The sequence below is a fragment of the Centroberyx affinis genome, unplaced genomic scaffold (assembly GCF_046629955.1).
Source record: "Centroberyx affinis isolate AG114_WGS23_722 - 3 ecotype Tasmania unplaced genomic scaffold, CSIRO-AGI_Caff_v1 ptg002385l_1, whole genome shotgun sequence".
NCBI lineage: Eukaryota > Metazoa > Chordata > Actinopteri > Beryciformes > Berycidae > Centroberyx > Centroberyx affinis.
In genome coordinates, this window is record NW_027280640.1 from 154,899 (window position 1) to 180,626 (window position 25,728).

The window sequence follows — 25,728 nt, forward strand, 5'->3', positions numbered from 1 at the left end:
ACTAAACCAAATTTAGTGGTTCCGAGATCCACTTTTTAAGCCATAATTAACTACTTTAGAGTAAAACCTACTCCTTGATTTAATTTACCCTGTCAGGGAAGCCAGCCCTTAAAATTTGAATTGTTTTGTCATCTAATATCATGCTCTTAACTGCTTGACCAAAGAATTCGCCCCATATGGAAACATACTCGGAGAGCTGTGCCTACAGGGGGAGAAGGGAAAGAGCCTTTCTCTGTTATTCCCATGGCGATCTAACTCTGTCTCAGCAGCACATCAACACCTCAGTCTCACACAGTCATATGTCATATAAGTTGTCAAAGACAGCAGGGGCATGCATCCTCTCTCCTGCAGTCGGTTTTCAAGTAGGTGGCTAGAACTGAAAAAGACAGACCGTTCCACTGCCCAATCTACCCACTCACACATGCATGTACACACACACACACACACACACACACACACACACACACACACACATACAACCACACACACTGGAAAACTGAGTCTGTCACATATCACTGTCATGGATTTATAAATCTAATGACTGCGGGAAACCATCCGCAAGCTTGAGTTGTTCCCCATAAGCTTCATATTTGCCTCTTTAATGCCTCAGACATATCAGGGGAATCTTCCCTCCATCACTCCATGCATACACTGCAAGGAGCTTTCACACAGCTTACTTTTATATAATCCCTTAAGAGCCTGAAAACAATTCTTCACAGGACACAGGTGAGACTGCAGATGCTCATGCTCTAGTCTATTTGTCTACCTGGTTCTGAGAATTTCACGCTGGTGGGTGGTAAAAACCTTCTTAAAACTGATTTTCCTAGTTGTTTTCTGTTGTGAAGTGTGTCTGAGTGGGCAGCGAGCAGGAGAAGCTCTCAGGTCCTGGTGACTCACCTGGCAGCCTCTGTGGATCACTCTCCTCCTCAAAGCCCACTCACAACCATCTAAAGTGGCCTTCTCTTCACCGCCTTCCTCACATGAATGTGCAGATTACGCAATTTAAGAGCACTTCATCTCTCTGCTATACATGTAGCCTTCAGTTGCACTGTTGTGCGTCTTCTTTTGACTTGCATTCTGTACGAGAATGAGAATTATGCACAGCCGACAAGAATTAATCTGACTTTGTTCATGATAGCATCAGGATTCAGGACTACACAACTATGGATAAAATGATAATGCTGGTTATTTTGCTAGATATTGCAATTATGTATCAGTAGCTAGTTGTAGTCTGGTTGATTTGAGGAGCAAAAATATTTTACTGCACTTTTGGCTTCTTGAAAACATCCTGATGATTTTAAACTACTGCACACATTCTAAATGAAAAGAAACATTTCAATATTGCCAATATGCTATGAATATTAATCACAGTCTAAAAATGCTTGTATGATTGTACACAATTAATTGCAGCCATATCAAGAATATGACATTATTCCTTAAATTCTCTTTCTTCTCTGACATTAGTGTTGGTACTTTTGAAGTGTCTCAGAGTTGCCACCAGTTGCCATAAAGCATGTAGACCGGTAAAAGCTTCTTTTACTGCCAGGATGGTTGTGAAATTGGCTAGACTATTATGAATAACATAGTCTAATGGAATAGTTCATGATCCACTCTACTCATACTGAGGAGTTGAGTACTAAACTAAGCTGTTTAGTAACAATGTTTGGCAGCTGTATGGAGTATCTGGCATCCTCTAGTGACAGAAAGAGGAAGTGTATGAGCTCTGAATTATCAATGATTTACCCAAAAGCAGCCTCATCTGGAGTGTATATCCAAGGAACTAATCTTGCATTGGTCTTATCACATTTTATTGCCAAAAAGCTAAAAAATAGCCATTTTCATTCATTTGACCATAAAAGTCCTGGAACGTTCTTTTCTTACATTTTAATGAAGTGCTAAGCAAACAACATGGTATCATAAATTACAGCATGTACCACTGGCAAACACATCGGTACACACACTGATCCTCATCATTACAATGCAAAAAAAAAAAAAAATACTTGAAGACACCTGCTGAATAAATGATAAAAGTAGTGCACAATAAAAGATGTAAATATTATACAGTTTCAGTAATCGCATCAGCAAAGATAGGACAAAATGACAGGATGAACTGGCATTGACCAACAATGAGCGGCTGTCTCTACAGTTTCTCTCTCACACACACACACACACACAGACTACACTCCTGCATTGGCTGCCTACCAATGACACACACACACACACACACACACACACACACAGAATACTGTACTTTTTTTTTTTAAAGATTTATTTTAGGCATTTTATGCTTTATTGATAGAGACAGTGTGAGAGAGAGACAGGAAGGTATGGGAGAGAGAGAGGGGAGGACATGCAGCAAATGACCGTGGGCCGGATTTGAACCCGTGATTTGGATAATTTACAACCAATGATAAGTTTATGCCCGAAAAGCTTTTTCAAACCAGAAGAACTGTGATTTCCCTAAACCTCCAACCAATCTTTAACAGAGTCCCACTCCAATCTCATCAAAAAACATGTCTGTACACCAATGTATAGACAGACACACGTGTACGGATGCATGCACGCGCGCACACACACACACACACACACACACACTTAAACATTCTTTATTCCAAGTGAACATGAGGCACAATCTCTCCAGCTGTCCAGTCTTCCCAGCAGTCTGAGGTCTCCCTGGTTCAGTGTACCTGCTTGACAACATGTTAAGAGTCTAGGTGTAGTAGATGATCTCTGGTATCTGCCCATCCTCCACTGATGTACCATTGTTATTTCCAGGTGAGCTGAAGAAGAAAAACGTTGTCTTGGTCCCCGTTGCCGATTCCTGGGTCACTTTCTTCAAGCCTTTGGTGCCGTAATGGGAGTCTGGGCCCTGAGAGGAAGAAATTAAAAAGACATGCGCTTGGTGAATCCTAACCAGGGGTAAAAAAAAACAAAACGTAATGGTCATGCATGCATTTGAGAATGTATTGTATATACTGATAGTAAGACTAACCTTTAAGGTGGCACAAGCAGTGTAGCTGACATTGGGTAGGATTTCCACAGGCTCTTTAAACATCACTCTGAATGTGTTTGCTGTGCCGTCACAACTGAAACCTGTGTCATTCTGCCCAAGTGTAAGGCTTTTGTCGCTCTCAATGATCTGCAAAATAAGACATTTTTTTTATTAACTGAATGAATAATGTTGTGTAAAAAAAATTTTAAAAAAGGAAAAATCCACCCTAAAACACCTTGAAACTAGCTACTTGCTTTTCTGGGCTCATTTTGTTGTTTGGTGTGTGTATTGTTCTTATTTCTGTGGATAACTAATGTAGATGATGTGATGTCACGTCAAGATATTTCCGCTACAAGTTTATAGCTACAAGTTTATAGCTACAAGTTAGAATTTTCTTTAGCCATCTAAAACATCAATGGGAAACGTCGGGTTTGGGTGTCAGTCCCTCAGAATCAAAGAGCAAGAGCTTCTTTCTAGACTCCCCATTTTGCACCGACGTTCAACAATCATACAGGTGGAAATTCATCGCAGAAGATGAAGTGATAACAATTTCTCTTGCTGTTACTATGCTATCACCATCCCTCTCTCCAACTATATGTATAAGTACATGCCCTTTCTCTGGCGATTGTCAAAAGGCATTCTGGGAAATGTAGGAAATCACTAATTGAAGTAGAAGCAGGCGAGGCAGGTTGAGGGAAAGTAGGTAAACCATAAAAGTAAATTACACACAAAATAACTCCTGGAATGCATTGAACATCACAGATTTGTGATATCTAACCCTAACCCGAGGGTGGATTTTTCCTTTAACATCAATACACCTTACATGCCAATACTTACCTGTATATTGACCTGATAGTCAGTGGGTCCATGTATTGAACCATACAAGCCAAACCCCACTATTGATATTCGTCTATTAACATTGAATCTGTAGAAAGAGAGAGACAGAGAAAAGGAGAAAAGTGTAACTTGTATTGTCCGTTAACCATCTTTCCATTTGCGCTTATGAACCGCATTAGGAGAGCTAACCGCCGCAGCACGCTGTCCCACCTGATTCTGTCACTGGTACCACTGTACCCCCATCGACTCTCAACCTGGTGGAACCTATTAATGCTGCATTCCTTCCCCCTGAGGCAGCAGCGGGGTCTGTCAATGTAGTCGACTCGTGGTTTGGGGTTTACTGTAAAGTGTAAAAACAGATTTACCACCTCCCGATCGAACAATATTCCAGACTGGGCAGGCCCTGTTGCACAAGAAAGAATATCAAACTGGTTTCTGTGGTTTGGGTTCTTTGCACACATCAGGCACATGACAAAAAAACAAAACACACATGGTGAATTATGTTCATTAATGGCATTATGCATTTGGTGTTATTACAGAAAAAAATGAACAGTATAAAATTTGACATGGAAAAAGACATTTATTTTTTTTGTTTTGTGATATGCTTACCTGCGGCAAACTCCTCCACAGTCATGAGTGGGAAGCGGATGAGCGAGAGCGCTTTCCCCAGAACCTTCTGTTTGTTCTCTGAGGTCAGGGGAAGCTGCTGTCTGTAACACTCAGCATCTGCCCAGCGCACCACCGCCCCAAACAGACGGTTCTCCCTGATGCCGAGGGTGTCTCTTTCTAGCACTGCACATAAGGTGTCTACACACACACACACACACACACAGAATGCTGATCAGTTCAGATTCAAACACTGCAACAGGACAGGAAAAGTCTTGACCATTTACATACCTAGGTCAATATCAGTAAAGCCCTCGGCGTTTATAGCATCAGCAGTGCTTTTGTCTATGGTATCCAAGCAGAGGCTGGCAAGCTGAGGCTCATCAAAGAGCCTGGCCTGCAATGAAAGCATAACAGAAGCCACATGAGTATGTTACAGTGATTTCAGGTCATCTAACTACGCATGCTCCAAAGGAGAATGTCTACTGTTTTACAAACTGTGAAGAAAAGTAATTCTGTGTAATTAGATTTCATATTTCATATACCTTGTCTGGTAAACCCAAAAGATGTTTTGGGGTTGTCAAAAATGAAAACAACAACAACAAACAAACAAAAAAACAACAACAAAAAAAACAAGTGAAGTTTAAGTTTGCTCTTAGCGAAAGCATTCCAAGTGAACAAATCTAGCTAGATTCCTAGGTATCTGGTTCCCTAGTAGGATACCAGCACCACCTGATTTGGGAAAGTCTATATAAAGAAGGGCTTTGCATGAGGTTCAGAAATTAGCAGGGCTCAGGGCAAAAACGGCCTTGAAATTTCATAAAATGGCTGTGAAATGAACAATAAGGGGGCAAGAAATTCCCCCGATAATTAGGAGCACCTTTTTTTTTTTTAATTTTCGCTCTGTTCAGTGTTTTTTCAATGCGTTGTCAAATGTTCAGACATGAATGCGACTACTGTCCCCTCTGGGTTACTCATGGTGATTCATCCTATGATGACCAGGGATCCTTTGCAGTGCGTTCTGGGCAAGAGTGTTTTTCTGATCAGGAAACAAATGAGCATGCAGCCTGAAGCAGTAGAAAAGAATAACGAACTAATATCATTAAAAAAAAAAAAACTGTTGCTGACCAAAATGCCCCAAAAAATCCAATCAAGGGGTCAAAAAAATGCCTTCTTAAAAAAAAAAAAAAAAAAAAACCAAATTTCTTCCCCTGTCTTACATCTGATTTTGGTCCCTTATGTCTTTCGGTGGCAATCCAAACCTAGGGTTAACTAAGCTCCCTTCAAAGCCAGATAGGAAAAGTGTTAACAGTGTTTGAGTGTGTGTAGGTGTGGATGAGGATTACCTGAGTGAGGAGCATAAACGCATTGTCAGCTCTGAGGTGCTTTGTGAGGAACTCAACACAGCGACTCTCCAGAGCGGGGACTGCGTACTTCTTAGCCGTGTACAGAGTCGTCATCACAGTCTCTGGACCGATGTGGACCTCGTCAGAGTACAGGAACCTGCAGACAGGAGAGGATGTGCATACCCACTGAGACAAAACACCCACCTTTTTATTTGTAGAACAGTTTACCCACCATTTTGACATAAATCTTTACACATGACAAATTTACAGTATGCAATGTAGTAAGTAGCACCAATGGAGATTAAAGGCATTAAAAAAACATAAATTAATGTTTTTCTAAAAATATAGGTTTGCTTTATGATGATCACAGACTGGAGGTCCTACTGTAGTTTACCCACGTTTTTGTTTACTACCATCACTGATCTTATAGTGATATTAAGGCTCTGTCTAACTGGAGACAGGGCCACAAATCCCAGAGTGCAGTGCAACAGCCAAATGGCATCATGCAAATATAACTGAAGCTGCAGGTTGCTGGAGGTTCAGATACTAAAGTGACCCAGTGGGCTTGAATTTGGGCAGTAAGTGGTGATAATGTGGTCTACCTGAGCAGGGCAAGGAAGGCTGCCGGCTCCACGTCAGGCAGCTCTATTTCGGCCGAGGTAGTGGCCATTCCCCCGTTGAACATGGCATCGAAAACGGCGCTGCCCGCAGCCAGGACGAATTTATGGGCCGGTATCCTCTGCGCCTGCCGGCCCTTACCGACTATGAACCTGACGTCGCTGAGAAGTTCGTTATTGAAGAGGAAGGCGAAGCGCTCCTTCAGAGAGCTCTTCGTGGCCTGCCAGTTGTACATGGGCTCCCGGTGAAGTCCCATGACGGGAGCGGAAATGGACGGGGCAGGAGCGGAGACTGGCACGTTGGAGAGCGCTGCGGCTGCGGTCCTGCCCGCTCCAGACTGAGCCAAATTGGATGCCGCTTGTCCTTCAAGATTTGACGCCAATCCGCCGCCACCGCCGCCCCCGGTCGCCATGCTGCACTTCCAGTTACTCGGCGACCAGCTGCGACCACCGTTGAAACGGAAACTTACACCGACTTTGCAATATTTACAGTCTTTTGCGTGGTTTCACCGGAGCGGCCATCGTTCTGGGATGTTTACTTGCTAGCTTGCGCTGCGCTCGGCTCTCCAGAAATGACGCACACTTCCGCAGTTTACGCCTTCCTGTGCTGCCTGACTGAAGTTTTACAGTCGACCGCTAGAGGGCGGTCTCTTCACATTCACTTTGAACAGCAGAGGTGTGTTGTTAGAAACAGCAGTAACCTATTATTGCATTCAAAAAAGAACACAAACATATAGTATTTTGTATTTACAAACATAGGTTTGCGTTTATTGGGCATTTAATAATCCTAACAATAATAATAACAATCAGAACTGAGGGCCGGACCTATCAGTTTCATAAACTATGGTTTAACGTGACTGAGAAAAAAGTTCTGCCACTGCCACTATTGCTGTAATGCAAAAATAAAGGGAGAAACGCTACACTGTACAGAAAAATATAAATAAAAGCTACAACCAAGAAATTTCACTATGAATGAAATAGATTTCACTCATTCACTATACCAATCAATCAATGGCCTCCGAAATCTCTCTCTCTCTCTCTCTCTCTCTCTCTCTCTCTCTCTCTCTCTCTCTCTCTGTGTGTGTGTGTGTGTGTGTGTGTGTGCGTGTGTGTGCGTGTGTGTGTGTGTGTGTGTGAGAGAGAGAGAGAGACATAGAGACAGTGACAGACAGAAAGTGACAGACAGTGCCCAAGCATGCATGAGTTGAAGATTTGTAAGTTAATGTCGTGATAACGATGTAAATACGCCGTAATTGTTGATGATTCCTTGAATGTGACTTGTAGACCGGACATGGCTCAGTTTTACGGCTGAACGCGCCTTCCTCAGATCCACAATCCTCGGAGAGAAAATTGCTCAAACGGGGATCTGCAATGAGCGCGTCAGCTGGGACCGGGGTGTTTGTTCTGTCCTTGATGTCCATACCCATCCCCTATTTTTTTAACTCCCTTATTTACTACAACAGGTAAGTCTGGATAAATGTTATTTGGATGTTATCTTTGCAAAATGAAAAAATGTGACGATCACTGATTAGAGCATTAGTTATTGTCATATCAGTTGAAAATTGTCTGCCAGATTCTTTAATAATGTAAATTTCTTGTGTTTAGTATTGAAGCAGTCCTCTTCGCTGGCTGCACAACAGTTCTTATCCTGGCAATTTCGGTCCGTTTTATGTTCAAGCAGAAGGCCCCAGAAGATCTACTTTACTATGGTATGAGTCGTGGAAGTATTATATTATTATACAATATTATGGTATGTATTCATAAATGTCCTCTTCTCATTAGTCTCTTTAGTAGCTCTGATCCTGTTCTGACCAGACCAGGCAATTATTGTTCCCTCTATGGAATTAAATATGAATACTAAATTAATATCAAATCATCAGCTTAAAATTATAAAGTGCTCTGCCTTTTTTTTTAAACATGCGAATTGAGTTATCCACACATTGATCTTTGAATGCTACTTTTTGCTTGTGTGGTGTTGCTATTATTATGTTTTTTAAAGAACATTTTGCAGTTTAACATTCAAAAAGACAGAAAACATAACAGTTTTGCCAGCTGATATGTCAAATCTTTGATAGAACATTATAATTCCAAGCTCATTAGATGGTAACATTTGTAATTAAGTGTGTCCTGTAGCTTGTCACCCTGTTATAAACCCAAATAAAAAACAACAATGTATTCCCTTCTACAGTGTATGCAGTGTATGCCTTTCTGAGTGTGCTGAACCTGATCATTGGTCTGGAGCAGGACAGCATCATCGATGGCTTCATGACTTTCTACCTCAAAAAGGCGAGTGTCCTGTTGCCTCTCTCTGTTTGATGATGGCCTTTGTTGCCTCCACACATCCTAACTGACTGATGACGTGACCCCGTGTTTCAGGCAGATCCTCACATCAACACGGCGCACGGCCACATGATCTCCTACTGGGATGGATGTGTGCATTACCTCATGTATCTGCTCATGGTTGCTGCCATTACTTGGGGGTAGGTGCCGTGTTTTCTATATGCAATGCTGATTTAACAGATAGATTAAAAAAAAAAAAAAATAGCCAAATGTGGGAACAGTTTGTCTCATTGTTGCCCTTAAACCTTAGTCACCAACATTAGTATCATTGCAATCAAGGCTTATTTACATGAATTGAAACAGCCATTTTAGAGTCATTTCTTCATATCTGTCTATCTATCTTTCTCTGTGGTTTGCAGGGACAGTTACAGGGCCATTGGACTCTACTGGGTGGGATCTTTTCTCATGTGTGTCATAGTCTACATTCTTGGGAATGCTGTGGGTAAGTACACTAAAAATAATGGGACGCATTTAGATGGCTACTGTAGGGCGTGCAACCCCCCTCTCACACACACAGCTCCCCTAAAAATAATGAAGTGGTCCAAACTTTAGTGTTTTCTCAAGACTAGAATTGAAATGGCTCAAATTGGTTACTTGATGCACATATTAAACATGCTGACTTCATATACACTATAAGCTTTTCCCACAAACAGGTACTGTCTTGTTCTGTCTTTTCCCCCAGGGAAATATGGGACCAATGTCGGTCCTCTCTTCCTCTTACACATGCTGTATATCTTGGTGTCTGTTTGGGCGTGTTTCCGTGTCTTCAGCCAGTCGTCCACACAGGAAGTTCAGCTGCTGGTGAGAAGCCAAGTCCTCAGGATCAAAACAACAGTTGTTAAAAAGGAGTGTTGAACAAAACTATTCCAAATGTTTAAATGCAGTCAGGGGCGGAGCTTGCCTTTCATGCATATGGGGACAAGCTATAGTTGTGATCTCTGTCTACTCAACCATGTTATAGGTCCAAAAGGGCAAAAATAATAACTTATAAGCATACTGAAATTACAATTAAGATTCACAGCTATTATGGTACAGAAAATGCAGTGGTAATTCCCAGTGACTTGTCAAAACAACATTTATTTATTATTATTTATTTACCAATTCTCATTGAGTCATATACAGTAAGTGCCTCAATATCACAGCAACATAATTTTTCCCCCAAATCTGCCATATTGCACCAACACCACAAATTATTTTTTTCTAGATTTTGTCTTTGCAAAATGCCACAGACTGTGTTGATAAAAATTATGAGTGAATTAGCTATGGAAAATTGTCTGTGATTGTTCATAATTTGCTTATTTACCTAATGAGTATTTTTTTTTACCAATATTACTAAATTCCAAGGGATTCTCTACATTGTTGGCCACAGGTGCCAGGCACCCACAGCACCCATTTGAATTCAGCTTATGGTTTCAGTATATGAGACGTCAGTCATAGTTCAAACTTGACGTGTTGCTGTTGCTCTTATTCCTGTCAGAGCATACAGGAGGCCCAGAGGAAAAGCCTGGTCCACAGACCTTTGGACCTCCTGTTCATCATCTACCTCATCCCTGCTACAGCTTTCTGCGTCTTCAGAGGCCTGGTAAGGACTAAGAGGTTCAACAGGCTAGCACACACAGGCAGGACAACCGCTTTATGTAGAGCGCCTCTAGATTTAATAATGCTACTGTATCTTCTCTCATCTCCCTCTGTGAAGTGAGATCAACACTAGTATTTTTTCATTTACAGAGCCCTTCTCAACAAATTACCTTGTTATATCACAACACTGGTGGACTGGAATATTGGAGCGTATAAATCAGAATTGATTTCATTTTCTGGATCAGAAAATCCAGTATTGGCTTGTTCTTCAAATTCCAAAAGTTAAATCTGACATACTGTAGGAAAGACGTTTAGAATTTGTTCCCCTCATACTGAGAATGAACTGAAAAGCATTTTAAAGATTGATTCATTGTTATCACTGGGGCCTTTTTGAATGTAAATGTTTCGGCTAATATTTTCACTTCATTTTTATTTATTTATTGTCCCAATTTTTTCTTTGATTTTTGTGTTCTATATCTATTGTTACCTTGGCAACATTGCAAATCAGAGTTTTTCTCTCAGTGTGGCCCGAGGATTAAATAAAGGTTTGTATGAATTAATTAATTAATTAATTAATTTTATGTAGGTTGTCCTGGACTGTTCCAGCAAATGGTGTCAAGAATACACTCAGCAGTATGAACCTTACCTGAAAGACCCCTCAGCTTATCCTAAAATACAGGTAACAGGTACTACTGAGGCTATGGGCACCTTACTTGTGTCCTAACATCATTATTACACTTTTAAGGACATTTAAGTCTCAGACACATCAAACTGTACTCTTGTCTGCCAGATGCTGGTGAGCATGCTGTACTCTGGACCGTACTACATCATTGCTCTTTATGGGCTGTTGGTCCCAGGATGTGAGTGGATGCCAGACCTGACCCTTGTGCACTCAGGGGCACTGGCACAGGTAAGTAGTATCAAATGTGCTATACAAATAAAATTTGACCTGACTTTGACTAGTGTAACTAGGAAACTTGAAACAGTTTTGGAAGACAAAGAGGTTTTTCCAACTCAAAGCATCTATTTCTCACATATATTGTCAAAGTCCAAAATGGCCTCTGCGACTATTTCTGTTGGGATTCTTCACATTTAAAGTAGGAAACCAAATGTACAGACTATATCTCTTTTTTACAAGATATTTCTGAGACACAGCGGAGATAACACTGAGCCATGAATTTCTGCCATGCATAACTTGCAATATATAAATACCAGTATATCCATGTAAAAAAAATCACCTGACATTACATATGACAAAAAATCAGGAAAATGTGAAAACATGCATGTTAACAGTGACACAGTGATATACAATTTTTTTAACACACAAAGTGAAAATGAAATAATCAAGTTTGAAACACAAACATAGTTTCATTCTATTCTGTTTTGTAAGATACGTCTGGCCTCATATTCAAAATGCCCATATACCAGCTTCTGTTCTGTAATTCTATAACTCCTCCTCTCTTCGAGTGCTGCAGATTGGTCTCTTTGTTTATGTTAGGTTCTACAGTGCAGTCACACAACAGTGGTTCTGTATGAACAGATATGGTTTCAATCAGCAGCGCATACACTATCTGTTGACATCTAAAGATGGAAACACTAAAGAGTGGTGGGAGCAGCTAGGGCACCAATCAGATCTCAACAATACGAAGCGGCTTTTGTGTTGGAGCTGCAGGCTGACACGTCACTCACCGGCGGGACAAAGGCAGTCGCTGACTTCAGACCAGGAGGAATGGTGGTATTCACTTAAATGTCAGCTGTCTGGCCGAGATATAAATAGAAAAGTTGATGCTCTGGCAGCCATGGTTGCTATGAGACAGCTCATGCATCTTTTTTCAGTCACTCCCCATGTAAAGGTTAACTGGCGGGAGTCCAGGGAGTCAGACTGAAAAATATTAGTGAGACTTTCAGGATGAGAGGTGACACCAGAGTCTTTGCTTTATGCTTCACCAAACCATTAAAAGGAAAAATCCACCCTAAAACACTTTAACATTGTTAAAGATACAACAAGATGTTTCCAACACAGCTACAATGGAGTTTGGTACCAGAAATGTTTTTACTTATCTAAAACATCAATGGTAAACGCCAGGTTTTGGTGTCAGTCCCTCAGAATTAAAGAGCTTCTTTCTAGACTCTCCATTTAGCACCGACATTCAACAATCATACAGGGAGAACTCCATCATAGAAGAGGCAGAGATACCAAGTTCTCCACTGACAGCAGCCTCAATAGACCAGAATGCAATGCAGCTACAAGACATGTTGTGTTTTAAAGTCATTCTGGGAAACGTAGGAAATCTCTTGCTGAAGTAGAAGTAGACGAGACCAACAAAGTAAATTACAACTCCTCATCACAAAATAACTCTTGCATTGAACATCACAGATTTTTGATATCCAACAGTGTAAGTATCAGACGGGTCATTTTTCCTCTAAAGTCTGGCAAAAAAATGGTGCTCATTGGAGTCAAGGGTAAAATAAACCTTCACACACAACAGAGGAGCTCCCTGTCTTCCTTTTTTGCAGATATCAGCGAGATGTCTATCACCTGAATAGGACAGAAGCAGCTCAGAAGCTGTCAGTCAGTCATTCTCATTTTTCTCTCCTCCTTTTCCTCTCTTCTTCATTCCTCAGGCCCAGTTCTGTCACATCGGTGCGTCTCTTCACACGCGGACACCGTTCTCCTACAGAGTGCCTGCTGACAGCCAGCCTGTCTTCCTGCTGCTCAACATCCTGTACGCTCTGGTGCCGCAGGCTCTGTGCTACCGCTGTGCCACCAGGCCGGCCTTCTTCCTCAGGCCGTCTTCCTCACCTGACAAGAAGAGTGAATGAGTCAATGTATGTGTATGTGTGTGTGTGTGTGTGTGAGAGAGAGAGAGAGAGAGAGAGAGAGAGAGACCAAGCATACAGCACAAGGAGAGCTGGATCATGATTGTGATGGAAATACGCTGTCATTATTTATTATTGCCAGTGTATTTCTTTTAGCCTTAATAATGCGGTGAGATTTAGAGAAGAGGTCTACAACGATGATGATGGTCAAACAAGACGCCTTATCTTTGACGTATACTGAGGATGCGATGATGTAAAGTTCTTGATAACGTTTACTACTGTTCTTATGTTTTTGGCCAATGATTAAAAAGGGAAAATAAGTCAAATAATTGTTACATCAACATTCTTGCATTTATTTCCCACTTTCATCTTTCTTGTTGACAATACATTTTCTGCCCTGTCTGTTTTGGCAATGGGTGGGTAACATTAATTAATTACTTAATTAATAAATACTGTGCTAGTGTGTATAAATGCACGTGTTATTCACACTAAATATACTATAAATAATAGGCTATTTATTATAATGAAATGAGTAGACTAATCAAAAACAATCCTGCTGTTGGTATATAGATAGACAGACAGACAGACAGACAGACAGATAGATAGATAGATAGATAGATAGATAGATAGATAGATAGATAGATAGATAGATAGGCAGGCCTAGTTCAACATCACTTTAAACATCAGGAAGAACTCAATTAGAAAACTTCTAGGCTATAGATCGAGGTGGAGTCACACAAAATTGAATAACATATTGCAGATAAACAGTCCAACTTTGTCAAGAAAAAGAATCAGTAGGCTACAACTTTCAGTGCAGTAAATATTCAGCCAAAAAAGAGACAGACGCTTATGATGAAATTATGGGTTGAAGGAGATATTAAATATTTATTTAATGTGCCATCAGGGAGTATTACTTATAACAGTCTCCTCAATTATTTGAGAGAGACAGGGCTAGTAAATGGGTTTTAGAGGAGGTGTTTTTTTCTCGTTTTAGACTCTGTTCTACACTCCAGCACAGTAGGTGGCAGTACTGCACCTGGCAGTTGGATGCTAAACACCATGAAACAAAACAAAAACAAGAAGAAGACTTGAACCGGAAGAGTTTAGAGTTAGCGCCACCTTTTCCTCTGCTCGTGAGCAAAACAAACTCCACTGGTAGCTAACAGTAGTTGTCAGCTAACTGGTAAATTAGTGAGTTAAATTTAATCCAGTACCTTTGCGAACAAACTCATCTCAAGAAATAACTCATCCAATGATAAGAATATCTAAGCCAGTGTTTTTCGACTAAATGCTGGCGAGCTAACGTTAGTGAAGGAACTAGCTAGCGTTAGGTGTCCAAGCTAGCCAACTGTTATCATGGCAGCATCCACTCCTTCACTGGTTTCTGCTCCAGCATTAAGGTGCGTGTTCTCTTAAACTTTGTCTAACCTTAGTTTGTATTGTCTTTTGATCATGTTAAAGTTAGCTTAACTATCCGTTTGTTTATGTGTTGGATAGACTCAAAGTTAGCACCAATCTAATGGGCTTAGCTACGCTTTTCAAGTCTGATATGGCTGTTCATTATTGTTTTACCTGTCATCACTTTAGCTGCAGGCAAAAGCAACGCAGGGCGATTTTGAAGAAAGGACGAAGAAAACGGAAACGCCAAGCCCTAGCCCAACTCAGACAATGTGGTATGGACTTAGCTACCAAGTTAAATGTGTTAACTTCATATTGTTCTCATTTTAACAACCATTGCTGTTACGCTTGATAGACACTTATGGCCTTTGCACATCCTTAGGTTTAACAGATGGAGTGAACTGTTCACCCGAGGAGGAGGGAGAAGAAGAAGATGATAATGCTGAGGAGGAAAAGTAGCTAAATACTAACTTTGTTCTGTTTTCATGTGCAACACATTCACTCGTAACATGTAGGCCTAATATCTAATAACACACAGGGATGTTGATCTAGATAATACCAGCACAGACTCTACATTAGTGATGTGAAATTAGTTTGTAATCTGCAATGTGTTTGATATGCCTCCGCCTTGTCTTTTCAGGCAGCAGCTGCATGAACAGTGGCTGGAAAGAGAGAGGCTCGCTCAGGAGGAGTTCAGGCTCAAGTTTGAGAGGGAGGAAGCTGCAAGGAAGAGAAAAGAAGAGGATGAGGTATCCTACAGCTTCTCAGTACCCATCACACAGAACCTGCACACATGGTCATTAAATGAGCATGTTGCTTTCCTTTAATGCAAGAAACGTTAACATTTGGACAGTTTGTGAACATCCCAGGTTCTATAGCCATTTGTAAGATATTTTTATGATGTTGATGATTTAAATTAACTTGCCATTCCTTGACTAGCTTCACTTCTTGTTTTCACAGCGGAGGATAAAGGAGGATTGGGAGTCGCAGCAGAGGAGAGAACAGGAGGAAAAAGAACAAAAGCAGCAGGAGAAGCGAGACAGAGAGGTGAAACGGGCCCCAGGAGGATAGAAACAAAGAGAAATATATCCTCTTCTACTTTGACCAATGAGTGGACCCTTAGATTTATCACCGGTCTTTATATTAGCAATTAGTACCATCCAAATTGAAGATTAAAATAATCCTACATTTAAACATATCTAATTTACGGCTTGTATAATTTTGTACCAACTGTGTATTTCCTTTCAAAGAAGTGTTCTTGCCTTATACACAGTTCTTTTTAATTTTTCCTTGACCGAGCGGCACAAGCAATGATCCTGTTCCTTAACTAAGATACACACAAAGAGAAACACCCTTACCATCACCTTCAACTCTCAGGACAAGGATGTATCTTTTACTCGTGGCCCTGTGTGAAAACTGTCTGTGAAATTGCCTCCCAAGATTCAAGATATCTTGGAATTAACCTGTTGAGACGCGAACAAATCTTTTGTGTCTTCAAGTACTGGTGAATGTGATCTTAACATGCAGTAACAGATATGCTATGTTGACCCCTACACATTTTCACCAGCCATGTCTTTACACCATTTGTAGGAGGCTGTTCAGAAAATGTTGGATGAAGCTGAGAATCAGGTATTAACATGCACCAACGTCATTGCATTGTTTTTTATGATCCCCAAATATTCATAGGTAGAAAAGGGTGAGGAAATGTTTATTGTATTATTGAAATGTATAATATAAATCAAAGACAACAGAAAATCCACTACAGTAAGCCTTCAAGAGAGCATAAAAAGGAACAGTGCATGAGCAGGACAACATGCTGGAAATTCTTCATAGCATTAATCGTGATCACTGATTGCTCTCAAAATAGCGTTTCCAGTGTAAAGTCCCTAACCATGCATCGATCATATTGAAACTGTGGTTAGGATAGACTACACATTTTTACATTTGAGGCTTTCAGCTTGCGCTCTTATCCAGAGTGTCTTGCAGTGATTGCAGCAGTAGGAAAAGCCCAAATTTCCCCAAAAAGATTCCTAGATCACCAAAATTACAAGCAACCAACAGTAAGGAGTGTCGGGGTCAGGGTTACAGTGCACTGACAATCTTGTTACCATAAAATGACCATTTAAGAGAGACTGAACTAAAAGCTCAGCAGTAAATGAAACTGGGGATTTAACTAATGCCTCTTGCTAATGAAAAATGAAACTATATATTTTGTCGATGCTCTCAGTTGCAGCTAGATAATGGAGGTCCATGGATGAATCCTGAGGCTCCAGCGACAGAAAACTCTGAGAACTATGGAACAGAGCGGGACATAGCCAACTGTCCCTTCTTCCTCAAGACAGGAGCATGTCGATTTGGAGAGAGGTACGTTTTTGTTTTTCTTTTGAAACTGTGACATTCATAAATCTGTAATTTATCTGGTGAATAGATGGATGTTTGTGTGCATAAATGAAATACTAAACCATCCCCCTGTACATTCTCCTCCCCACCGGCCTTGTGGGTGTAGATGTTCTCGTAAGCACGTTCATCCCGCCGCAAGCCCTACCCTGATGATCCGTGGGATGTTTGTGACGTTTGGCATGGAGCAGTGTCGCCGCGATGATTATGACACAGATGCGTGTTTGGAGCACAGCGAGGAGGAGCTGCAGGAGTATTTCCTAGATTTCTACCATGATGTCCTGCCAGAGTTCAAGAGTGTCGGCAAGGTGGTGCAATTCAAGGTAAGAAAATCAGGACAATGTGAAATCTTGTTTGGGGAACTTTTGGTTTAATTGTTCTGTGTTGTGTTTTTTTTTCATTGTGTTACGAGATCAAAGAAAACATTAAAGTGTATGAAATTTTCCTTGTAATTTAATGCTAGATCTCTTACTGATGCCAGGAAGAATCAGATGTAATGTATATCTGGATGTTTCAAAACAAAGTTTGCTGTATAGACACCTTTATCGTTTAGGTTCATGCTCAAAAAATATTTTCACTGAAATCTGCCGGGTCCCTTTTTGTGGGGTTTTTTTTTTGGTTTTTTTTAGGTCAGCTGCAACTTTGAACCACACTTGAGAGGAAATGTTTACATCCAGTTTGATACGTAAGCCAATGCACAACTACTCAGCTTACTTTCAAAATAGTTAAACTGTGCCGTGTTCCAAATTTTGGATAAAACTCATTCTCTGTCTCTCTGTTGTGCGTCAAGAGAGGAGCAATGTAGAGAGGCCTTCGTCAAGTTCAATGGGAGGTGGTATGCAGGCAAGCAGCTTCACTGTGAGCTCTGCCCTGTTACACGGTGGAAGAATGCTATATGTGGTGAGTCACTTATTCGTCCAGAAATCAGAAACGCATTATTTGCCAAGTATAATAAATATACAGGAATTTGGCTCGATGACATTACTGCAGAGATTGACAGCTGAGTTTCACAGTACAGTGCAAAGGGACGGGGCAAGACATATGATGGATGTATCACATATATACTGTACATTCACTATCTTGCTTCTTTGTGTATTTGGGTTTTTTTTTCTCAGGCTTGTTTGACAGACAGAAGTGCCCCAAAGGGAAGCACTGTAACTTCCTGCATGTATTTCGTAACCCCGGCAATGAGTTCTGGGAGGCTGACAGAGACCTGCACATGTCACCAGACCGCGGCGGCACGGGGACTCACAGAGCAGGGTGGTATTCAGAGCGATGCAGAGAACGATCGTGGAGACAGCGGAACGGCAGCAGAAGCCCCCCGAGATCAGAGAGATCCCACAGCAGACGAGAAGGCGGCAAGTGGAGGAGCAGGAGCAGGAGCAGGGAGAGGAGTCGTGAGAGGTGGGCGTCGCATCACCAGAGAGGAGACCGCACACGGAGTGACAGGTCATCCAGATCCAGACCCATCAGCAGGAGGAGAGATGGGTATCGGAGCAGGAGTAGAGACAAAGACAGAGAGCGAGACCGGTCAAGGAGTAGAAGTAGAGAAAGGGAGCGAGAAAGGCTTCAGAACAGGAGTAGAGATAAAGACAGAGAGCACGACAAGTATAGGAGTAGAAGTACAGAGAGAGACAGGCCTCGAAGTAGAAGTAGAGATAAAGATGCATGTCTTGGAGTAGAGAGAGACAGGTCAAGGAGCAGAAGTAGGGACAGGGAAAGAAAGGGGCAAAGCAGAGAAAGGAGCAATGATCTGAGCCCCAAGAAACCAGATAGGAAAGACAAAACCCCGAATGACGACACCCACACACGCCGCCACCACAAACGCTCCAAAAAGAGCAAGAAAAAGAGCAAGAAGAAACACAAGAAGAAAAGCCATTTGCCTGCAGGGATGACTTCATCTGGAGAGTCGGAGAAGGAGGAAGAGTCAGAGACCGGGGAGAAGAACCTTTCTGCAACAAGTCCCAGTCAAGAGATGAATGAAGGGGAGCTGATTCGGAGTGCTGAGGAAGACTTGGGTATGAATCCCAGTGTTCACAATGAGACTGAGGACAAGTCTAGTCCGGAGGTGAAAAGTGAAAAGTCTGACCCAGAGATCCCAAATGAACTGGTTGGAAATGGTGACATCAACACTTTCTAGTGGCTCTCTCAAATCCGTGCATCTGTTTTTCATCATAACTGTTTGCAACTACATGAATGGATAGAGATTTGCTTCGCATTCAGTTAGGAATAACTGTTATCCTTCGAGCAATGATGAGAAAAATGCAATTTCAGGTTTTCAGCAGGCAAGATCACCATTTTGTACAAATGTAAATGTTTTGCTTTAACACCATCAGCTGAAGCTGTAGCACTAAACTACATGTATATAGTGACTGAGTAAAAACGGTGTAAAACAAAGATTAACAGTCTGGTTTTCCTTTTTGGATACATTTATTGTTAATAACTTTCAATCAAGTATCAGAAAAAATGTTGGCAAATGTGTTGGCAGTGTTTAATACAAAAGTCGGTGATTTCTTTTGCACAAATGAAAGATGAACATGACAATTGTTGGATGATTGCCTATAAATCAATGGTTACAAAACACCCTTTTGGTGTTAACTATTCAAATAAAAATGAATGCCAGCGTCAGTCAGTTAACCAGACAAACTGGGATGAGCATCTAATCAGCGTGTTGGCTTGGTTTTTCCTGCATCCTATAGATAAATGAGCAAGCTGGCAATAATGAGTATTAGTGATGTACTCTGATATGTGCAGTCGTCCTTGTCAATCTACAGAGCTTAAGTTCCCACCCCCCAAAGACACTTTGGAATGGACCTAAGTCTTTAAATTGATTTGATTGGAATACTTATCAAAATATCATGGCAAAAAAACCTTACATTTTTGGGACAACTATCCTGAAATATATAATTACAATACAGTTTAAACATAAATCAGTTGTGATTAGTAGCTCTTAATCCCTTTTCCGCCAAGTGAGTCTTCCATAGACACCATTAATAAGGTAAACACAGTGTTCTTTGGTCATATAATGTTAGTCTTTAAGAATTAGCCTAAACTATGATAATACATAAAATATTGTCTTTTATTAGGATCATCGTATTTTCCATATGGCAATCCCGACCTAAGACTAAGATTGATCTCCAAAGGCCATACAAATTTCATTAAATATTCAACCAACGTGTCAGAAAAATAAATCAAGTGCGTACAGAAAAAAAGCCTACTAAATGACATTTTTTAACACCTTTGACAGTCTTATCATGTAGAAACTACAAAGGCAAACAATTTGACTTGAAAAGGAAATATGAAATTCTTGAAGAAAAAAAAAAAGTAAAATAAACAAATTGAGCTTGGGTGTATGGTTTAATTGAATTTGTCTGGCGTGTCAGATATGTCCATCTATAATTGGTTATAATGGTGTCAGTGATTCCCATGACAGCACATTTAAGGAGCTTTAATCATCTCATGAAATCAGAAATACTCCAGATAAGACTTTCATTTTTAAGTCTGTCTTGTAAACTGAACCGCACATACAGCTCTGCAATCGGTGAGCATGAGAATGGATGATCCTAACATGATACCGCAGTTTTCATGTTGATGTCCTCGCTACATTGTACTCCATGGGGTTTCCAGAGTTTTGTGGGAGTGTAGTAATTGTACTGCAGAAAACAGCGATCTGGTACGTAGGAGAGACACTAACACCAATTGGCACAACATTAAATGACATTACAGAATAGTACAGTACATTGATTGTGATTATATACATACAACACTGACACAGTGAAAGGAGAAGACGGGACAGAGACATGGAGGTGGCGAGATCTGCGTCTGGGAAAATGAGTAACGCAGGGCTGCGCGGTGAGGCCGGGACACATTTATGTCAGTCCAATTTCTTCTAGGACGCTCCGTGGGGCTTCAGCCTCCTGCAGATGAGGAAGAGAGAAAACAAATGGACATGGTAATGCTCTCCACTGAAAGACACACTTTGTACGACAACGAGGTAGTGTGCATGAGTCATGTTGTGCAGAGCAAAGTACCACTCCGAATTCAACTTAATAATAGACCAAGCGTGATTGCAAGTTATAAAATCTGTTGACGGGGGCAGGAGGCTTTTCCAGTGAGTTTACCTTCTACAGGCTTGTAAAGTGAGCCATGTTACAATAACAAAATTGCTGTGTGCTTTACTAAAAATAAATCGCTTAACATTGACTTGATCTATTGCCACTGATGACAGCTATGCAGCTACGCAAACATGCATGCCACTTAGGAGGGACAGCACTCACTTTAGCATCCTAGCAAAATGGTTAGGCACAAGGGAGAGAGGTACTGATTGAGCGCTGCAGCAGGCTTTAATATGCAGAGGTGAGGAGAGGACACAGAAGATGAAGGGGGGGAGAGAGCAACGCATAAAAGGGAGAGATAATTTTGGAGCTCCCTTTCTATCTGATTCTCCACCCTATGACTAAATGAAACTATGAATTCTACACTTATGCTACGTACTCTACCTAATACAGTAGTTGGCCTGTGAAATCGTCTATCTATTCCACAACCAGAGTCGCTGATAAAGAACCAGCGCTCACCTCCTGCAGTAGGTCGGCCTGCTCGATGGCCTTCAGCACGTTCTTCTTGGACGTCTCCTGGGCCTCCCCTCCCAGCAGGAACTCATCCAGGATGAAGTAGGCCTTCTCAAAGTTGAAGATGATATCCAGCTCACACACCTGTGAAGCCGCACCAACACAATTAGCAGATCAGAGGAGATCCTGTGTAGCCTAAAAGCTTTGGACTTTTACTGCTTTTACTGTAGACTTGTGTAGCTCCCCCACACACACACACACACCCTCCCTAATATGCATGCACGTATAAACACAAAAACACCCCCACACACAAACAGTAGAGGATGACGTGTGAGTAAGGACTCACTCAAAGACCAGCAGGATGAAATGTGTGTGAAGTTTAAGAGACTCACACTGCCAAAGTATTTGTCCAGCAGCTCCACATATCTATGGATGATCTCCAGGGTGATCAGCTCATTATCCTGATCCTCTACTGCACAGCAGAAATACAGGCTAGCATATCTACAATATAAGGAAATACAAGGCATTACATGGGTTAACGTGGAGGCAACGTGTACAAATAATAGAGTCCTCCTCGCCCACACAGCAATCACACAAGAGGTGCATATTAGGAACACAGGTGGTAATATAGGGATCTGCCACCACTGAAAATATGCTGTAATCATATGGGTATCACAGCAGCACATGGGACATAATTTTGGAATATTCACTAGTCCCCACTCAGGCCTACAAATGTATGATTAGAGAAATCAGAGGGAGTCAGCGCTGAACCACAACACAATGAGACAACAGACAGTCTTTGAAGATAAAAGTTAGTCTTCACAAGTATTTGGCATCTTTTTTGCATCATTTGAAAAGGGCATTAAATAATGTATGACTTGTACTGATCTCAATCAGTAACCAAGGAACTGCAACATCATCGACACGTCTCTGGTACAGTTGGGGGTGGGTGGGGTAGGTGGTGTGAGTGGGGGTTCTGTCTTCAAAATGCACCAGAAGGTGAGTTTTGAAAGCCAGAAATCGCAGTGCCTGGTGAAGTAATCGGTGAGTCATTGGTATTGATCAACAACTCTATCAAACCACTGCAGATATATTACAGTTATTTTGTGCTGTGGGTCAGTAAAAATCTTACTTGATGCCCCTTCAACTAGGGATGAACTGCATATTGTGCAAAGTGAGATACATTGTAACCAACTGTGAGCACTAGCATAACATTAGCACAGACAGGTCCCATTATTTATTATCTTTTAAGATTACAAAATATATTTGTTTTTATTGTCTGGCCTAAGAAACTCTTTTTCTCCACAAAGAAACCACTGCTGTGAAAAGCAGCAGCCTATTGTGAAACACAGATAAAGATAGCTATACAGTGATTCACGAGCTGGTCAGCAGCTTTCACAGCGAAGCGAATGGCCTTGGTTTGAACAGAGTGATAATGATTTAAACTGAGTCTGCCATTGTGTTCAGAGGGTTAGGTGCAATGGCTATCTGAGTTTCTTATTGAAACTTTACTTTCACAATGATATGCATTCAAATAAAAGTTCCGACGAGAAAGATTCATGCTTGCTTTGAAAGCCAATGGAATGACAACAAGGCACAAACTCCTACTAGGAAATTACTATCAAGGGTTTGAAAAAGTGTAATGCATCTCTGCCGTGTGTGTATGTATGTATATGTATCTGTGCATGCATGTATGTGTGTCTGTGTTTAAACAGCAAGTTGGAGGAAAGCACAGATGCCATCAGGGAGTGAGAGATACCACAGCCAGGTTTTACACTTCTGTTACTCGCTTACCTCTTGTAGACGATCTTAAGGTCCCTCCACTCCAGAAAGCTGCACATCTTCGGCTTCCTGGCCAGTATGGTCTGCACCAGGTCTCTGGAGATCTTCTTCCTCTCCTTGTCAGACAGAGGCACATACCACTTCTGCAACCGCAGCTTTCCCTGCCGGCTGAACAACAGCATGAACTGCATCTAAAGGGAGGGAGGGAGGGATGAGGAGTTGGATATAAGATTATGGAGCGATTTAGTTAAAAGTAACGAGGGTATGCATGGAGAGGGAGCGATGCAAGGAGAGAGAAACAGTAACATTTACAATGATTGAAGAGATGAATAAATTAAAATAATTTGACAGGGTGGTGAAGAAGGGACGGCAATGATTGAGTAGAGGACAATGTTAATGATCAACATTACGGCTAACAATAATTTTACATGACAGGGAAAGTTATCCCTCGAAAAAATCCCTCAAACAAAATGAGACGGTTGGGATATAAATAATGCTAGCATAGCATAGGGAAGCATGATTTTCGATGTTAATACGAATCATTCGTGTTATCAAACTTATTCTAAGTTAGGTAAATAATATATCCAAATATTCGAGAAGCTTTTATAAAAAGTTTAATCGGTGGTTTGTTCGAGCCAAATAGCTAGCTAATATTAGCTAACCTAAATGGTCGGATATTACTAACAACATCAAACGCGGGTGCTTCCCAACATGTTTTGTCATGATGTGTCATTTGCGCCCCCTCCTGCGACGCTTAGCTAGCTACAGCCGAGAAGTAAACACGAATCTTACCTTCGACCCGACCTTCGATGTAGACACTTAGGCGATTCGTAACTTTTATAAATTCAAGCAAAATATGTGGCCACAAAGTGAACGAATAGCCCCAGTGTTGTTGTGTACTTGTCCCGCTAGCTGCTAAGCTAGCTAGCGAGTCTAACCAGCCTGACTGATGATGGCGATGAGGCAACGATTCAGTTAGCGGCGCCGTCATTGGCTGAAACGTCCACTGCTGTGAAATTTGATTGGTTTAGAAATTCCGTTATTCGTTACGTTATTCTCAGCACTCAGCCTTGGTTTCCTGTTATGTGAACGGCATGCAGAAGCATAAACCGATGTGATGTAGTGATAAACAAGTTTAGTACTTAACTGTTGGAAATGTGAATGAGTTGGGAAATTGACACTTGTGTTTGAGACAATTGTGATTTAAATAGTGACTTTGTAGTAACCTTATCGTACCTGATGGTATTTGTATTTGTATGGCCTTTGTGTTATCACTATAATATTCCAATATAATATTCTTATAGGGACTTGCTGTGATACTTGTATAGTATCCTAAAATGGATGTATTGTATGCAGTGACAAATGAAATGGCTGATTACTCTATACACGCTTTCATGTTTGCTGTTTCAGACATGCCTTGGCGAGAGAGAGGTTTCCAGGCATTTCTATGCATTTCCATACTGCCCGTGTTTAACAGTCGCATGTTTATTATATTTTTATAACCCTAACCCTATTATATTTTTAGCATATTAACGTTGTGATATTTTGCACCGAATACAAATAGATAATAAATATGCCTAACTGCCATAGGCATCACAACTGTTTTACTGCTATTCTTTATTCACAAAAAAAACAACAAAAAAAAACACAAAAGAAAATTGCAGAAAGTGCAGGTGCTTGTCTAGGGGGTGGCAAGGGCCACCCTTGAAATCTGACTAGCAAACCCAGGTGCCACCCCCAAATCCTTAATTATGATTGGCTGATGGGCATGTTAGAGGTGGGACCATCAAGCCAGCGCATTGTTTTTCTGTTGTTGTTGAGTTTTGTTCAAAACTATGCTCCTGTGTTCCAAGAAACACGCCTTCAAGCAACGGGAAGCAAAGAGAAAACCGGGATCTTTTAATGTGACAAAAAAAGTCTGACCAATGCCTGGGCCTGGACCTGTTCGGTCAGGCCCAGGAACATGAACTGGATCTGGGCAGAAGAGTCCAGGTCCAGAATCTTCCTAACGTAGTCATCTGCCTCCCTCATCTTCTTATATTCCTTCCTGCTCCATTTCTTCTGGGTCTGGGTCTGTTCCTGCTGCTGGACAGAAGACTCCAGGCCTAGAACCAGCTTGAAATGTTCTTCTGCCTCTATCAGCAGCAGATGTTCCTTGCTGCTACAGACTGGGTTCAGGAACCCAGTCTTTCTCTCCACAGGGAATTCCAGGTAGGTTTGCTCTGCTGTGCTGTGGACAGGGCTTACCTGGGCATCCTCTGGCTCCGTGTTCTGCTGGACCTCCAAGTAGGCTACTTATTCCTCTTGTCTTGTTTTCTCTTGTGAGTTGCCTCCATTGCGCCAAAAAGTGAAATATCTCTGTGGGCTGCTTCACACACTGTATGCTTTGTACCTTGGAGTTTTAACATTGTAATATCACACTGCTTTCACTGCCCTCGTTATGATAT

General features: G+C 41.3%; 4 protein-coding genes across 10 annotated transcripts; 2 read left to right on the plus strand and 2 right to left on the minus strand.

Moving 5' to 3' along the window:
- Positions 1–1,837: 1,837 nt before the first annotated feature.
- On the minus strand, positions 1,838–6,934 carry LOC139656095 (BTB/POZ domain-containing protein 1-like). 2 transcript variants are annotated; one of them, XM_071533587.1, is made up of 8 exons: positions 6,384–6,934; positions 5,782–5,938; positions 4,727–4,832; positions 4,439–4,636; positions 4,040–4,169; positions 3,830–3,917; positions 2,993–3,139; positions 1,838–2,869 (listed from the first exon to the last, which is right to left on the minus strand). In XM_071533587.1, the coding sequence occupies exons 1-8, from the start codon at positions 6,809–6,811 to the stop codon at positions 2,711–2,713; spliced, it is 1,413 nt and encodes a 470-aa protein (XP_071389688.1). In that variant the 5' UTR covers positions 6,812–6,934; the 3' UTR covers positions 1,838–2,710. The 2 variants fall into 2 exon arrangements, with proteins under 2 accessions (XP_071389688.1, XP_071389687.1); XM_071533586.1 differs by having other exon boundaries at positions 4,040–4,232.
- Positions 6,935–7,769: 835 nt separating this feature from the next.
- Positions 7,770–13,301, plus strand: LOC139656096 (transmembrane 6 superfamily member 1-like). 2 transcript variants are annotated; one of them, XM_071533588.1, is made up of 10 exons: positions 7,770–7,861; positions 8,004–8,107; positions 8,587–8,688; positions 8,779–8,878; positions 9,098–9,180; positions 9,421–9,539; positions 10,216–10,320; positions 10,903–10,995; positions 11,107–11,226; positions 12,942–13,301. In XM_071533588.1, the coding sequence occupies exons 1-10, from the start codon at positions 7,770–7,772 to the stop codon at positions 13,137–13,139; spliced, it is 1,116 nt and encodes a 371-aa protein (XP_071389689.1). In that variant the 3' UTR covers positions 13,140–13,301. The 2 variants fall into 2 exon arrangements, with proteins under 2 accessions (XP_071389689.1, XP_071389690.1); XM_071533589.1 differs by having other exon boundaries at positions 8,587–8,684; positions 8,775–8,878; positions 10,225–10,320.
- A 980-nt stretch (positions 13,302–14,281) lies between these two features.
- On the plus strand, positions 14,282–19,344 carry zrsr2 (zinc finger (CCCH type), RNA-binding motif and serine/arginine rich 2). Of its 4 annotated transcripts, XM_071533600.1 has the most exons (13): positions 14,282–14,536; positions 14,724–14,809; positions 14,917–14,989; positions 15,175–15,283; positions 15,495–15,581; positions 16,125–16,163; positions 16,768–16,898; positions 17,041–17,254; positions 17,561–17,616; positions 17,722–17,831; positions 18,047–18,328; positions 18,362–18,469; positions 18,524–19,071. In XM_071533600.1, exons 1-13 carry the CDS (start codon positions 14,493–14,495, stop codon positions 19,069–19,071), a joined length of 1,887 nt encoding a protein of 628 aa, XP_071389701.1. In that variant the 5' UTR covers positions 14,282–14,492. The 4 variants fall into 4 exon arrangements, with proteins under 4 accessions (XP_071389701.1, XP_071389700.1, XP_071389703.1 ...); XM_071533599.1 differs by having other exon boundaries at positions 16,762–16,898; positions 18,047–19,071; XM_071533602.1 differs by lacking the exons at positions 14,282–14,536; positions 14,724–14,809; positions 14,917–14,989; positions 15,175–15,283; positions 15,495–15,581 and adding an exon at positions 15,608–16,038 and having other exon boundaries at positions 16,762–16,898; positions 18,047–19,344.
- Positions 19,345–20,710: 1,366 nt separating this feature from the next.
- On the minus strand, positions 20,711–24,227 carry LOC139656104 (AP-1 complex subunit sigma-2-like). Of its 2 annotated transcripts, XM_071533604.1 has the most exons (6): positions 24,074–24,227; positions 23,294–23,472; positions 21,892–22,000; positions 21,506–21,643; positions 21,209–21,217; positions 20,793–20,848 (listed from the first exon to the last, which is right to left on the minus strand). In XM_071533604.1, the coding sequence occupies exons 2-6, from the start codon at positions 23,470–23,472 to the stop codon at positions 20,801–20,803; spliced, it is 483 nt and encodes a 160-aa protein (XP_071389705.1). In that variant the 5' UTR covers positions 24,074–24,227; the 3' UTR covers positions 20,793–20,800. The 2 variants fall into 2 exon arrangements, with proteins under 2 accessions (XP_071389704.1, XP_071389705.1); XM_071533603.1 differs by lacking the exon at positions 21,209–21,217 and having other exon boundaries at positions 20,711–20,848.
- Positions 24,228–25,728: the final 1,501 nt, after the last annotated feature.

What these genes read in the sequence shown, in the direction of transcription:
- LOC139656096 (XM_071533588.1), top strand. Translation starts at nt 7,770, where the DNA reads ATGAGCGCGTCAGCTGGGACCGGGGTGTTTGTTCTGTCCTTGATGTCC. An exon ending in GTTGCTGCCATTACTTGGGG is followed by an intron (nt 8,879 to 9,097) that starts GTAGGTGCCGTG and finishes TGTGGTTTGCAG; the next exon opens with GGACAGTTACAGGGCCATTG. An exon ending in TCTGCGTCTTCAGAGGCCTG is followed by an intron (nt 10,321 to 10,902) that starts GTAAGGACTAAG and finishes AATTTTATGTAG; the next exon opens with GTTGTCCTGGACTGTTCCAG.
- LOC139656104 (XM_071533604.1), bottom strand. Translation starts at nt 23,472, where the DNA reads ATGCAGTTCATGCTGTTGTTCAGCCGGCAGGGAAAGCTGCGGTTGCAG. An exon ending in CTTAAGATCGTCTACAAGAG is followed by an intron (nt 22,001 to 23,293) that starts GTAAGCGAGTAA and finishes CTTATATTGTAG; the next exon opens with ATATGCTAGCCTGTATTTCT. An exon ending in TGGACAAATACTTTGGCAGT is followed by an intron (nt 21,644 to 21,891) that starts GTGAGTCTCTTA and finishes GCGGCTTCACAG; the next exon opens with GTGTGTGAGCTGGATATCAT.
- LOC139656095 (XM_071533586.1), bottom strand. Translation starts at nt 6,811, where the DNA reads ATGGCGACCGGGGGCGGCGGTGGCGGCGGATTGGCGTCAAATCTTGAA. An exon ending in GCCTTCCTTGCCCTGCTCAG is followed by an intron (nt 5,939 to 6,383) that starts GTAGACCACATT and finishes TCCTGTCTGCAG; the next exon opens with GTTCCTGTACTCTGACGAGG. An exon ending in CGTTTATGCTCCTCACTCAG is followed by an intron (nt 4,833 to 5,781) that starts GTAATCCTCATC and finishes CTTTCATTGCAG; the next exon opens with GCCAGGCTCTTTGATGAGCC.
- zrsr2 (XM_071533599.1), top strand. Translation starts at nt 14,493, where the DNA reads ATGGCAGCATCCACTCCTTCACTGGTTTCTGCTCCAGCATTAAG. An exon ending in GCATGTCGATTTGGAGAGAG is followed by an intron (nt 16,899 to 17,040) that starts GTACGTTTTTGT and finishes TTGTGGGTGTAG; the next exon opens with ATGTTCTCGTAAGCACGTTC. An exon ending in GTTTACATCCAGTTTGATAC is followed by an intron (nt 17,617 to 17,721) that starts GTAAGCCAATGC and finishes TTGTGCGTCAAG; the next exon opens with AGAGGAGCAATGTAGAGAGG.